The 15,346-nt window shown below is 41.4% G+C and overlaps 1 protein-coding gene across 2 annotated transcripts; it reads right to left on the reverse strand.

The window, feature by feature from the left end:
- Positions 1-250: 250 nt before the first annotated feature.
- On the reverse strand, positions 251-14,375 carry LOC113010417 (nuclear receptor ROR-beta-like). Of its 2 annotated transcripts, XM_026149437.1 has the most exons (10): positions 13,831-14,375; positions 8,218-8,303; positions 7,965-8,106; positions 6,761-7,285; positions 5,606-5,727; positions 5,011-5,143; positions 4,412-4,519; positions 3,586-3,696; positions 2,963-3,075; positions 251-2,877 (listed from the first exon to the last, which is right to left on the reverse strand). In XM_026149437.1, the coding sequence occupies exons 1-10, from the start codon at positions 13,835-13,837 to the stop codon at positions 2,716-2,718; spliced, it is 1,509 nt and encodes a 502-aa protein (XP_026005222.1). In that variant the 5' UTR covers positions 13,838-14,375; the 3' UTR covers positions 251-2,715. The 2 variants fall into 2 exon arrangements, with proteins under 2 accessions (XP_026005222.1, XP_026005221.1); XM_026149436.1 differs by lacking the exon at positions 13,831-14,375 and having other exon boundaries at positions 8,218-8,432.
- Between the last annotated feature and the right edge of the window lie 971 nt (positions 14,376-15,346).

The raw sequence follows: 15,346 nt of genomic DNA on the forward strand, positions 1-15,346 counted from the left end.
GGTGATCAAGGGTCTGTGGGGATCAGACCATCTGCTGCAACACTCCTAACTCTTCCAGCGGCTGAAGATAGCGCTTCACAACTCCCACTGTCTGGCATTGGGAGGGAAGGTTCACAGAAGCATGAATTTGGGACCAGTCTGAAGCCTCCCTGATAATGCTGTACAGTGGAAAACCGCCTATACATTTGCCTATATTCTTGTGCATTGACCTGTATAAATTGACACAAAAGCAAATAAATTACACAAACACTTCAAAAGAAAAAGAAACAATTTATTACATTCTTAAAACCACATATAATGTATCCCATTGGACAACAATATACTGTATATCGAGCTGTGTGACTCTTGGACTAGTAATATACCTCTTGTACATTTTGTCATACAGGGAAAGAGAAGGGAGACAAACATTTTTTTGTTTGAAGTTTTCTTTCTTCAATTAAAAAAAAATAGATCACTGACTTTACAAGACGAAAGTGGAGACACGTAAAGAAAAAAAAATGTGGAGAACAGACAAATAAATGAAAATCACAGCAAAAGAAACATTAAACCCAATAACGAAATTCATCCTGAACTCTAACTTATTTACTTTATTTATTTTTTGTAATCCTATGCATCTTAAATTTAAAGTTACAATATTAGGACAAACGGGAAGGGCTTTGACACTTTGTGAGTAACATTCACAAAAATAACTTACGTCCACAGTGATTATGGTTATGCGTTTCATCTTAGGTGCAAAGGTGTGAGGAGTACAAGGCTAAAAGACGACACTGGTAATAAAGGGACAGGAGATCACAGCTAGCTCCCTGAGCAGCAGGCAGCAGGTCCTTGGACTCTGCTCGACAACCATCGCCCATCGTAAGACATTTATCCCCATCTCTATGCTAAAATAGAACCTTTAGAACGTGTGTTATTTATGTACATCAAAAAATGTAAACAGTTATGGGTGACTTTTGTGTGACAGGCTTCTAACAAAAGATACAAATAGCTCAACAGATTAAATGAAGTCTTAACTGGCATTGAAGCCCAACTCAGGGGGGCAGCTGGTAGCTCTGTCTGGCCTTAGACTAGTGTCCAATGAGAACGAGGAAAAGTATAAGTGCTTCGTAATAAGACAAGTGTCGGGTTTGGGACTACAGGAGGAGAGAGGAACAGCAAATGTACAAAATAATACAGTTGCACCAACCAGCAAAGAAGGTTAATGATACATATTATGGACCATCGTTATCCCGGCATTTAACCACCTGAAACACTGTGAGTGAAGACAGTTTAGCTGTGTACTGACTGCTGGTTAGAAACAGGTGGGCAGTCCTGGTCTGTCCGCTTGTGTTATACAGTTCCTGAAGTCGTCAGTTGCCTTTTTGCATTCTCGTTTCCTTACTGTTTATCCTCTTGTCGGAGGGCGGAGGGACGGGACGCCACAGTGCAAACCGAAAGCTGACAGTTCAAATTCAAAACAATGTTTGTTTCGTTAAGTTCGAGAACACCGGCTCCGCTGCTGTGTTGCATCTGCAGCAAATGTCCAAACCGTCGCTTGGGGTGACGGCCGCGCCTTTGCCCGGTTGGGGTTGTTGGTTGCCGTGCAAACCTGAGAGTATTGTCAGGAGAGGAAAAATCATCCAGGCAAAAAAAATAAAATAAAAAAATTCCAGTCCAAATATCAGTTCTCCTCACGTATCCATCCGTTAAAAAAAAAAAATCCTCCTCTCACGTCTTGCTATCCTCTTCTCTCTCCCTCTCATGCCAAACGGAACTCACACATTCTAACTCTCTCCATACACTTATATACTATTATCTATTTACATTCTTATTTAAAATATTTCTTTTATAAATGTGTATATAAATTAAAGATAATTTCATCATGTCCTGTCACTAAGTGGCATTTACAAGGAAGGGGGTGCGTGGGACTGAGGTTTGTCATTGCATTACAAGAGCCTACAAAAAGGCAGCACCAAACACTGTCTAAATAAGTGAGTGAAACTGGTACTTAGCTTTTTGAGTTCAGCCGAAGTTGTGAGTCATGGAGAAAAACCCCCACAAATTTTGACTCATGATCTTGGTCCCTAAGTGATGGTCAGTACAAGGATGCTGTCTGTATGAATACGCGGACGTACCATACTGAGATGCATGAATATCGACTAAGAGCTGCAAGAACAGGGAGACTTGTTACTTGATGCAACTTTATACAAACGCTATTTGTAAAACTCTGTCTCGAAAGTGGCAGGGTTGTACATTCTCTGTTGTTTGTTTCTCGCTTGTGCACTGGTGCTTATTGATTTTTTTTTTTTTTTTTTTTTTTTTTTGTGCTTATTGATGAGGTACATTCATAAATGGTTGGGTGATCCGCAGTGGATCACATGCTGAACATGTGTTAGAGCTTGCAGCTGTTACATGCTTAGTGGGCTGCTGTGGTATTATTATCATTATTATTATTACTACTACACCCATATGTGTGTTGTCAATGCTACAATATGCAGAGGACCGTGAGCATGTGTGGTCTGTAGTGTAAGGTGCTTTTGCCTGCTGGGAAAGTGGAGGACTACTTTGGGATCATGGGAGACGGAAAATTTAAAGTCCTGGATTGTCTCTTAACTGCTGGTTGTGGATCTTAAAAATCCTTACCCTTCTCTGTCTCTCTCTCTTTTTTTTTTTTTTTGCTTCCCTACATCTTAATGCACTTTCTCTCTCTTTCTCTCTGTCTTTTGCCTAACTGCCTGTCTAGCTGTCAGTGGAGTCCGGCAGAGATATCTCGCTGCCAAACACTTCCCGGTACAGTGGTGGGAAACTGTAGGCTGTCTCTGGGTGGACCAAACGGAAAAACTCCAGTTTATCAATGTGGAGGTTACAGATGGACTTCATTACAGGCAGCCTGGACAGCATCTGTGGGGATGAAAAAAATACAAGGGTAAACATGTGAATGCGTAACTGTGCGTGTTTAAAAAGGGCAACGTTTGCTTAACCTTACATTGTCCAGTTTCTCGTCAGATGCGCCACTCTTTTGTAGACTGTGCTGCAGAGCCAGATAGACTTTCTCCTGGAGTTTCTGAACCTTCTGCCCTTCTGTCAGCCAGGGTCGGTCTACAGAGATGACATTTAGATATTAGCCACCTACAGTGTAGGTTCTAAAGATGAGATTTTAAACGAAAGCCTTGATAGAGATGTAAGGGCTAGCTGACACCATCCAATCGAATAGAAACATCAAGTGTCAGGATTTCTACACCTTCTCTCCCAGCCTGATACTGTATATATCCCCAGGAAACGATAAATAAGGTAGATTAAAGCTTCATTTATGCAATTATGTCATGAAACTGATCTACGCTTTTGTCATCCGAGCAACCCACAAATGTGATGCTGAAGCTGATACACGGATGCATGAAACCAAATTAAGGTTTTTTACTGCAAGTTAGCTTAATAATCAGTATTGCATTTAGAATAAACATCTAAAGCAAAACTAATACATGAATGTAAGTGTAACCCGTTTTCTGATTATCACTATTATTTTGCAGTCAAATGTGTAGCTCTTCTCAAGCTTGTTTGCTTTTATAAGTGTGTATGAGCGACAAGGAGATGTGCATGAAAGATAATCACCCGGCGTTAGAAGGACAGCAGCGCTAAAGAGAGCCATCTCGTCGTCGGACAGCTGTAGACGGCAGAGTCCTTTCCCCAGGTCAAACACTGCACTGACGAGATCATCACAGCCTGCACACATGCATTGTGTTTGATAAGTTAATTGTCAGAAATAATAATCATAAAGGTAGCACTGCTTAGAGAAACAGGACATGCATAGAGATTGAAGATCTCGGTCTCTCTTCCTGATTTGGAAATTTCATAACAGTTAAATGAGCTGCTTTCTTACTCAGATTACTGTGTATCTGATTTCTTAGAAGTATTTAAGAAAAGGGAAAATCCTTCCCCACTGACCAATCTGTCTTTTAAAATGAGACCTGAGCAGCATTCCTTTAAATGAGTTTAAATGTTTTTAAAGCTGATTTTTCTTCTGTTAGAGCGCACCGGTGATATCGCAGAGGCAAAAATGAGGCAAAAACTGGAAAATCCATCTGCAGGGTTTCAATTAGCCCTAATTAACGTTAATATCTGTTCTCGTTGTGACGAACTGCTGCTGATAAGAATAAAAGAGAAATAACTATCTTAGAGAAAAAGCATTACAGTGACATTTATGACTGTTATGTCATTTATAATAATGATTTGTGTTGATCAATGTAGGGTTTAGGTAACAGGTATAGAGGTGTTGGCTGTATTTCTTACAGTGGGATCACTGGCAGTTTTGAATGCACTAATGGTAGATTTGCATATTGCATTTAGAACAGATGTTTGATTATAAACCTTGCATAAAGAAAAAGAAATGTGATATTTACGACATTTATTGTATTGTTTTTAATGCTCTGATACTCACCTAGTGCTTTGAAGAACTGAGCTGAAGCAAATTTTCCATTGAAGAAAATGGTGTTGTTGCTGCTGTTGAACGCTTGGCACATACGTATAAGGAGGACCTCCAGGCAACCTAAAAACGGAGCCACAGATAGAGCAAAAAAGATGGAGACAGAAGAAAGAAGGAGGGGAGGATAGAAAAAGCCCAAGATACTCCAACACGTACAAAACAAACAACAAGATGTAAGCAATTTTGACCCAGATTGAAGGACGGCATATATAAGACATTTTTGAACAGTTTTAAAGTGTTTTAAAAAGTTCAAAACATTTACAGAAATGCATTGTCAGATATATGCAGGTATTCAGGTAACATAAAATTATGTTTTGGGTTTTTTTCCCACCAGGATTGCACAATTTGATGTGTCCGGTACAGTGTTCAGATCAGGAGCGTATAGTTTATTCAAACAAACGAACGGGTAGTTAAAACAAAAGGCAAAGGTAGAGTTGGAGACAAAAAAAAACAAAGCAGAAGGAATCACAGTTAGCAAGTTTCAGCCTTTGTTTACTTACGAAGAACAAACTCAGTGAACAGAGTATTTGCGCTTTCATAGACTGTGCACTAACCTGCTTTCAGCAAAATGATCTGATCGTTCTGACACAGATCCATGAAGCCTGCAATACGTTTGGCAAACTCCACAACGTATTGGATTGCGTTGGTAATGTGGTGTGCACACTGCTGCCACATCCACTCAGCAGACTGAAAAGCAAAGTGTGCAAGAAAGAAGAGATTTAAGTTCTAAAAGTTCATCAATGTCACAATGATAATGTGATGGACAGCATCCTGATGCCTAGCCTCCCATTAAAAAGAAATACGATCATTGATGCCCAAATATTAATATAGATGTAAATAGTTTTGTTTTTCTGTTAAGTATAGAAAAACTTGCATATTACAGTACATCTTATGGACACATGTGTCTTTCTAATTTTCCGACTGACTCAAAAAACCACAATATGGATGTTCATGGTTAAGAACATGCCAAGCAATAGTGTGGCTTACTGTGAGTTTTAGATGAGGACTGGAGGTGTATGCCACTGAAGAATAAGCTCCATCATGCTTTGACTATATAACCCATGCTCACTAATAGGATCAGTCTTCTTGGTTTAGGTCTTTTTTTCCTTTTCCTTATGATCCTCAGGAGGGCACGTGCGGATTATTTACCTTGTTCTGAAAAGTACGCATTTCTTCAGGTGTATATTGTACATAGTTGAATCTCTTCATATCTTCGGCGCTGTACTGACACGTTTCCAAGTGCGACTTAACAATACTCTGAGTGATGTGCTCTGTAAGACAAAACAGGTATATACACACACAATCAGTGCTGTTTATTTGCGGTAGCACCGATTTTGCGCTTTGGAAAGACAGCATTGAGCTCAGCAGAGTTACAGTGTAACACTGGTATTGTTTACACATCTACAGACCATGGCCGTGTGACCTTGAATTACTAGATGCTTTGCACCACTCTGCTGTTACTGCTGACTGACCCTGACAGGAGTGTTAATGGCTCATTTCCTCACCTTATTTCCACAGCCGTTTGTCATTTTACCACCTCCTGCATTTATTATTCACAAGTGGTTTTTTTGGTTGATTTAAAAGTTCAAAAACCAAAACCCCATTCAATTCCTCACAGTCTGTTGTTGCAACACCTGTAAAGTGAAATGTGTTCACGCTCAAGATCTCCAGAGACCCGAAACACACCCATCCCTTCATCTGTTGCCGTTTTTGGAGAGATGATGTACTATATAGTTTGACTATTATTATTTTTTTGTGTTCTTTATAACACTTGCCAACGTTCTTTGCTTTTAGATTTAGCATGTATGACTCAGATTCCTTTTATTAAATCAACCTTTTGATGAACCATGTCCTTGTCCTTGAATTGAATATGATTTCTTTTTTTGCTGTTAACTCTTTTTTCATGTAGTATATTATACTTATTGCTCAACCCTTTTGCTTGTTGACAAAGAAATACTTTTAGCATTTCACTGTAAATTCTCAAAGCAAAGCCTGCATATTTTACTTGAAATAATGATCCAGACTGACTCTGCTTTGCTTAACCAGAATCAGTCATAAGCTTCACGAACCATTAAGAGTGACTATGTCAAACGGCTGAAAGAAATATTAACGTTGCATGAAAAGCATGCACTAGGAAAATACGGACTTCTAAATCACTCTTCTCTTTTATTATATCCTGTCAAATAAAGTCCTGTTACACATCAGCCACCGCTATTTGACATTTTGAGGTACTCCTGTACACACGGGTTTACGGGTGAAGAACAAGAACTTTTTTTTTTGTTGTTTATTATATTAAGCACTCACCAAGGTCTGTTATTGAGCAGTCATCAGGCAGCTGGTCCAGCAGTGCATGTGTGTGTCCCAGAAGCGAATGTGTGTGAGAGTGCAGGAGCTGGATGCCATTACTGTCCGCGCCATCCAGCATGGTCTGCTGTGGGGAATTCTGATTGGACATAGACGAGGAAGTGGAAGAAGAAGACGATGAGTTGGAGGTGTTCCCGGCACTGGCTCCTCCGCCTCCGAGCAGCTCCAGGCTGCAGTATTCGCTGGCCTCCTCGGGTGTCAACGGCAGGTCAAACAGATCAGGCAGCGCGGCGATGTCATCCAGGTCACTGAGGGTGGAGCTGGAGCCGCCGCTGCTGTAGGACCTGCTCAAACCCTCTTCGCCATCTTCCCCACCGCTGCCACAGACTCCATCTTCCCTGGGTAAGGACAGAGTGGCAGAGCCCCCGCTTCCAGACCCCACACACTCTTGGGACTTCTGGTGCTTCTGAACCTCAGCGTAGAGGCTGTCGCGCTGCTTCTTTGACATACGGCCAAACTTCACCGCTGCAAAACAGAAATACTTTCATTATAGTAGACAAACAAATACATTTTATTTATTAAATGTACAGTATGTGATTGACTGTCACGTTTAAGCTAAGATACAGATAAAGATTATTTTATGTTGCTGCACAGTGAAAATGGAGTTCAACCCATTCATTCCACAGAATAAAATAAGTATAATATAAAATAGCAAATATAAAAGCTTAAATAAAGTTCTGCTGAAAAGATAAAAGGATATTGCACTTTCAAATTTTTTTTTAGGTTAATTCAAGAGCTTGTGTAAACATTTCTTCCTCAGTCTAATTGTAGGATATCTTACCTCACTTTGAATCCCCTATTTCTATATATGAGCACTGTATTACCCAGCCCTGGGTAGCAGACACATAATATTTGTCTTCTTTCTGCAGCCCACAGAACAGGTCTATATGTGACCAACCCTCTTACAACAGCTGATCTCGATCTTTACTGGTGAGGTCTTCAAATTCCTCTGGCATCAGCTTTGAAACCGATGACACCCACACGCCTTACGTGTCACTGAATACACACATATCTCTTTACTTCCCTTATTTAAGCAAGTCTCAGATTAACCAAATAGGTTGTGATAACTGTTAAAAGTTTAAAGACTGAGGAAGTTGGTAAGGTGGATAGAGTGCATGGTTTTTGCGTGTATTTTGTTTTTTACCATCTCGGCTCATGCCCAAAGCCAGACATTTCTGTAGGCGGCAGTGCTGGCAGCGGTTACGGTTGGTTCGGTCAATCAGGCAGTTCCTCTGACGGGAACAAGAGTACATGGCATTGTTCTGCTGGCTGCGACGGAAGAAACCCTAAACACACACAAGAAGACAAAATACAGACACTGCGAATGAGATGCAAACGTTCGATAAAACAGCTCGGTTAAAGTGAGATTTGATACCAAGGCGTTACTCTGGGCTCACCTTGCAGCCTTCACAGGTGATGACTCCGTAGTGGATTCCTGAGGACTTGTCCCCGCAGATCTTACAGGGGATGACCTCGATCTGAGCTGCATTGATGAAAAGAAACATGGAGGAGAGGTCAGAAAACTGCTCCTTAATGTGTCTCAAAATTAAGAGGAAAGCCGTGCTTCACATTAGGCTTTCAGACTACATATTCAGTCATACTTTGGCTTTAACATCCAAACACACAACACAAAAACAGGAAGAAAAATATTTAGTAAGACTTGCAAAAATAGTTTCATACAAGTCCATATTTGGCAAAGAAATGCTGTTTTGCGCTGGCTTTCCTTTCTCCTAAATAAGGAGTCCAACATCTGTTGTCCACACAGCCCTACAACTGTTCAAAATCTGGAAAAGTTTTAGTTTCACTCCCAAATTCAATCAGCTTAATACAATTAAAGCTATTCCTACATCTCTGTTCCCTGAGCCAGGCACAAATTTAGCCTTTAGACCGTGCTATCCCGATTTCTCTCCCAAACGCACCACTTTTACGCCTTCTGATCTCTGAACTTCTTTGTGTTGTAAACTGCTCGGTACACCATATGATTAACTGAAAACAATGCACCTCAGGCCTTTTCATTGGTATTGGTAAGAAATTATTACCGTATTTTGACGTTGACCCAGACCACTCAAAAACACATCTTGTAATTAGTCCACTGAGTGATCTCCACTATGTAGCACTGGCATCGATTATTTGTTTAATGTCAACAACCCCATAAACAAACCGTCCCGCAATTAGCACACAGTGTATATGAGAACTTGCCATAAACTGTGTTTGTCTGCGCCCTGTAAATGGCCCCCATGAGGCAACAGAGTTCACAACCACATATGAAATCACATGACACTTGCACATATGACACATACACAAAGACTCGTTCTCTTTAGGTCGCGGTAGAGACGACAAGCTCTATATCATATGATAGTTACAGCAGAGGTTTTCTGCCTGTACTATCCTAGATTGATTTACAAAATCACCCTTTGTGCCGCGAGGATCACGTATGGAAAAGCACTTAGGGATTGAGAAGGAATTGTTGCACTCTTAGGTACTGGAAAACACAACTTTCCACTTCTTTTTCTAATGACACAGTCGGCTGTCTCTTCTCTAAAACTGTTGACTGAAATACTCCAACTGATCAAGGCAGCTGCAGACATGCAATGGAAAAATATCACCCTCCCTCCCTCCCTTCCTTCTTCTCTTTCTCTCAGGTTCCCCTCCACCCCTCCCTCATCTCACGATTATATAACTCCTGTCTGTGAGCATTCCTAACAACACTCATTCAGCACGCTCACTCTAGCAACACTGACAACCCGCCCTGCTCAGCCTCTCTTTCTCCCACTGGCTGAGCTGCATTAGCAGCTTCTTGGTATTGGCTGAGTCATACGTCACTCGGGCGATGTAGCCTGTCAGCCCATGTGGACGGTCTGTCCTACTGACACACTTTCCCACTGCAGGGGGAGAGGGAGGCGAGCGCGATCCCGGCGCTGCGGAGCAGTTTTAAGGTGGAGCTGAACAATGCTCAGACTTCACCATAAAACATTTCCCTGAAGGCTTGTGGCCTGCATTAGCAAACTGGCTTGGTTACATAACAGCCAAATTTAACAAGAAAGGCAACGATAGCAGGCCTAGACAAACTGCACATTACCTAATATCCAACACAGGCCTTCACAGTTTTCTCCTACTTCTGTATAGATTAATTAGGGCTTCACCTTGCTTTTATATTAAAGATAAACTACATTTGCTAGAACTGTGACTGCCCTCTCTTCCTGTCCCTGGCTGCTGTCCATGCAAACCATACCATTTCTGAACTTGAATGTCAGTTATTCAGCCCCCACTCCTCTCCCAGGTCTTTGACATTGAGCTTCTGCTTCTATTCCTGTCCTGTGCTGAGAGCCAGAATAACACAGATGCCCAGCCAGCCACCCCTGTTGCTACAACCACACATACATACTTTCATGGGCCTCTTTTCTGAATCTGTGCAGACATCCAAGAAAAACCAGAGACAGAAACAGATGCATCTACTCTGTTCCCCTGTTTTAAAGTCGCTCTGAATAAGGAACAGCCATGCAGTTAAACTGATTAGATAGAAAACAAAATCTATACAGAAAATTAAGAGGTATGCCTTAAAAAAGAAGCAGTCAGTGGCAAAATAGATTTTCAAATAGCAGCTATTTTAATTACCGGTTAACTTTCTTCTGATTGGCTGGTTAATGTTTGACGTAAAAACACCACTAGTGATAGGATGGTGAAAAATGCCCCCTCAAATTGACGCATTTAGATTTTGGACCAACACTGTAAAAGTATTATTTTAACCATTATTAAAGACTATGAAGCCCATGCATGTATTAGAAGCCATTTTGTCCTAATTTTTGCAGACTTTTGTGCCTTTAGTGATTAAGGGATATTCAGATGTCAGATATTTGGCTAATCTTTACAGAATTATTGCTGTTAGCTAACTACCTGATAAAAATTCAGCTGCTTGAAATGCTGATAGCGACACAGCAACAGTGGCCACACTAAACTGCAAAAAAACCCAAACATGTACCTTTAACCCTGAAAACTAGTCTGAAGTATGTGACCTTTAGCACTCTTCAGACAGCCAGCTCTCCAAAAGGATCAAGGTAGTTCTTCTTCTCGCTAACATAGCTCATATATCCTGTAGCTTTATTACTGGGTGACACATTAACTTAGTAACAAATGATGAGAAATGACGCAAATGGCAAACGCAGAGTATTGTTTGAGTACGGCAGGTGTTTCGTCTGTAGGACTTTGGCGCACCCAAACCTTTTGCACAAAATAAACAGGGAACAGGCTCTTTAACGGTTCAGGCAAACACGTTGGCCTCACAGTGTTTATCAGGCAGCTAAATGTGTAACCTTGTTATCTCTAAAGAGGCTAATTCACTAGGGGTGGGGTATGGAGAGGCAAAGACAGAAACAGGAAATAAAATCACTGACTTTGAGCTTCCAGCAGTTCACTTCTCTGCATCTAACGAGGAACAAACAGTCAGTAATTCACCCAGGAGCCACCTGCCTTATGGGTCAAATGGTCAGTATGTCAGTGTGTCAGTAGCTTAATAAAAGAGAAAGCTGAATTTTTACCTTCCACATGTTCCCTGAGACATACGTGCAAGAACACACGCACACATGCCACTTCTCGATGATATAATCATAAAAACTAAATTATAAGGAGGACAATTTGTTTGTGTCGGTTTATTAAAAGGGTTAAAATAACAAGTGATACACTAAGATTGATCCTAGTCTTTATAAAAGGCGGCGTGCCTTTAATTCTTTGCTACCTACTCATAATGACTGGCAGAAAATACCTTCAACAAAAGGTGGAGGCCTTGTGCTGGAGCTCTATACTGTACATACTGGAAACACTGAAGTGCTTGTTGTATCATGCTTTCTAATTGGGTGTAGGCTTACAGTGTTTCACAGAGCTGTATAACAACAGTCCACTGTGACTGTTCCTTGTTGCATTGGAACTACATTACATTGGAACCGTCTTAAACAACCTATGTGCTCAATTATATCTCTGATATATATTTATATTTATTAACTCTCTTAGAATAATACAACTTAAAACACAAGAACTTGAGACTGCAGCATGCATTAAATTAACATATACAATCTGGCCACCCGTGCATTTAGCTTACTTTATTTAAAAAGATGCAAAAACAAGCAAGTGGAGGCCCAAGTTGAGGCCCCACTTGGGAGAGATTAGAACAGAGCTAAGAAAGTCACGGACTTCCTACACTGGCTGTCAGCTTATGACACGAGTCTTGTGATCTTTCACTGTCTGCTAGGTTATAAATAAGTGGAACACATTTTGTAGAAGTGCTGTCTAGTGCAGCAAACGAGGGGAAGTGTCAGAAGCCCAGACATCACAACAGGCCAGAGCCCATCTGCATGCCTAAACATTTGGAATGACTCAACACTCTGAAATCAAAACGATTCAAGATGGGATAAAATAGCAAAAAATGCTGATGTGCTTTTCCAGTGAGGACACGACAGGTTGTGTGACTAAACTACATTTTGAGTGCAGCCAACTAAGAAAGGGCTGTGGATTGTTTACATTTGAATATCCTGCCAGAAAGGGAAACTCCCTCCACCAGATACCCCCCTTCCCTACCTCCCCACCTCTCTATCTTTTAAGTACAAGAGAAAAAAAAAGATCTTTCTTCCCCTGCCAAAAAACCCCCAAACTCCTTGCAGGTAATCTCCTTTCCTGTACATGATAGATAGTAATCCTTGCTCTGGCCAAAACTCCCAAATTGCCAAACAAACAGATCCAACCATCAGAACACTATCAGCCTCTTTAAAACCGCTGTAATTGGAGGGGGTTGTCTTATATGCTGCCTCTTTCCAACAAGTAAAAAGATTTCATATGAAAGTGATTTGCATTTTTTGCAAATCTGAGGACTAGTTTGATTTCATGTGAAATCGTATCTATCTTTAGTATTTCATTATAAAAGCCCCTTCCCTTTATCACTTGGAGCTGCCCTCTTCCCAGGCCAAGTTCAAGTTCAGCCTGTGTCAGGGAGCGACACCGTGAACATCGAGCCTGTAATCGCACATGAAGCCGCACGTCCGGGAGGCACGACGCTTCCCGGAGCCGCTTCCCCTCCTTCCGCTGTGTGTGCTGTATAACGTTGGGTGACATAACTAGGTCAGTGGAACAGCCAGGTCCGTCTCCCTCTGTAGACTCACACAGTCGGCCATGCTGACACAGCCACCGCATCACAACAATAACACAACTACACAAACTGCTGCTCAGATCCGTGTTGTAACATCAGCTGCAAAAAAAAAACAAAAAAACCCCCCACGAAAACACGCGCATTTGAAGGGCTCTTTTATTTTTCAAATATATGGAAATATTAACAAAATATATGGTTATAAGTTTACAAATTCAAGATTATGTCTTAATTTATAATTATTATGATGTTCGATTGCGTGATTATTGCTAAATGTGGCCTATTTAAGCTTTAGTTTAGCCGATTAGACACCTGATAAGGTCAAATAACATCTCGATTACATAATTCTAGTTTTGGTTAACAACATCCTCCTTCCACGCCCCTCCCTCTCCTCATTGCATAACCCCAACATGGACGCCCTGGCAAAATTTACAGGAGTCTCAGGTGAGATCGCGCTCACACTTCTAAGTTTTCTTATTTATTTATTTAAAAAGGTAGGTTTGTAAGGTCTGTCACTGCACAAGTTACAAAGCACAAATGCGCATGTGTGCATTTAGGACTTGGTCTGATGTTATCATAATAAGCAGATGCATAGGAAAAAAGAAAGAAAGAAAAGTAAACATGTATAACATTTAGCATTTGTCACGAGTGAACGCCATGCCTCCAGCGCTGCGTCCTTTAGCGTTTGGCGTGCAGCTCTGTGCGCCTATAATCCAGTCATGAGGGATTAACGCGAACTGAGAGGAAAACAGGCGCACTCCTAAATCCCTGTGTGCACACATGTGGCTGTTCCAGCCCGTACATAACCACAAAATACAAAGTTCACCCCCAAAAAACACACGCATTTATTGTGACATTAAAAAAAAAAAAGTAAACTTACCTCTCATTTTGGTGTTTTCTTATTTCTGGAAAGAACGACGAAGACTGGACTACATGGGTTTACTGTAAGTGACAGTGGGGAGAGAGGGGAATACGGCGCTGGAGCCAGAGTCAATTTACTCTGTAAATATTAACTTCGTCCCAGCTGCAGGCAGCTTTCGCAAACCACGGCAGGGGAAAGAAAAAAAAGCTATCCGAAACTCTTCTTTTTTATCGCTCGGTAAAGTCCGGGGAAAATAAAAGAGTGTACGAAGTCGCTTTGGTTCGCATCGTAACTGTCTCCGCGCACTGGTGAATAGATTTGGATCAACTTTTTTTTTTCCTCCTTCTTCTTGACAGAATAGTCCCACGGTGGAAGAGCGGTGCTCGGACCCCCCCTTTTTGCCTCTGTGACTTCTCCGCCTGCTTTCCTCTCAGTCTACCCTGCTAACCTACTTTCTCCAAGCGTGGACTCTCACATGATCTCACTGCCGACAGCTCCTCTCTCAGCTCTCGCGGGGACGCGCAGTCGGGAGCGCGTTTAAGGTGGCTTGGCGTTTGATTCACTAGTTGTTTCCCCCCCCACCCCGACTCCTGACAGCACACAGTTATAGTGTGAGAAATAAATATTATTACCATCCAGCAGGGAAAAGGAAGGCAATTAAACCTGCAGTCAGTTCTGCTTTAACACACTGTTTCCCCTCATTTAAGACATAATTTACTGTAACAGCACAGGTTGGGACCTATAAATCAATGTAAATTTAATACCTGTCTAATCAGGCTCTTGCTGAAGATGTAAACAAGCGTCATGATGCTATCAAAAGGCTGTTGTTTACCAGAGAGTACTCCCCCCCTACACACACACACCATTTGTTGCATATTTTCCAGGTTTGCATTAATGGTGTATGGAAATGTGGCCTCAATGAAATGCAAAAATGAAAGGCTCAAAATGAATATTTCTCCTGGAAACAAGCTTGACATTCAAGCTGATAAACTAATAATCAGTTGGGTGCTCATTGAAGAATAAAGTAAGTGACTCCAGCTCCTCAAATATTGGTTTCACGGTTTAAAGCATGAATAAAATCGCGCTATTTCTCCACTGACTCAACTTTTCCTAATTGTACAATGCCTCTTCTATTCAGCCTCTGTGCTTATGTCACCTTTTGCAGTTCTCGTCCCATTCCTGAACATTTATGAGCGACCTTTCTCCTCAAAGAGAGGGGGGGAGAGGGGGGGGGGGGGGGGACAGAGGGGTAAAGTGGATTTAGATTATTGTGACAAGGACTGATAGACTTTGTGGGTCTGTAAAGTATTTATTTCAGCTTGTGCACTCAGATGAGCTTTGTTCCTCAGTGGTGTTCATCTGGATTTGGAAGAATAGATGGGAAAATATTCCTGGCTGTTTTCCCGGTGATTGCTCACCATCTCTCAGTGTATTCTCGGTGGAACTGAGCAAAGTTTAGACTCAGTAACCTCAGGTTTGCTTTGCAAAAGTCTGGTTCCTGTTTCGTGTTCATATTTCTGCACTGCACATGCAA

Source organism: Astatotilapia calliptera, chromosome 18 (genome assembly GCF_900246225.1).
Source record: "Astatotilapia calliptera chromosome 18, fAstCal1.2, whole genome shotgun sequence".
NCBI lineage: Eukaryota > Metazoa > Chordata > Actinopteri > Cichliformes > Cichlidae > Astatotilapia > Astatotilapia calliptera.

Coding starts and splice junctions, on each gene's coding strand:
- LOC113010417 (XM_026149436.1), bottom strand. CDS start 8,325: ATGTTTCTTTTCATCAATGCAGCTCAGATCGAGGTCATCCCCTGTAAG. Junction 5,728..6,760: donor CTGCTCAATAACAGACCTTG/GTGAGTGCTTAA, acceptor TTTGTCTTACAG/AGCACATCACTCAGAGTATT. Junction 3,076..3,585: donor TGCTGTCCTTCTAACGCCGG/GTGATTATCTTT, acceptor TCATCTCTGTAG/ACCGACCCTGGCTGACAGAA.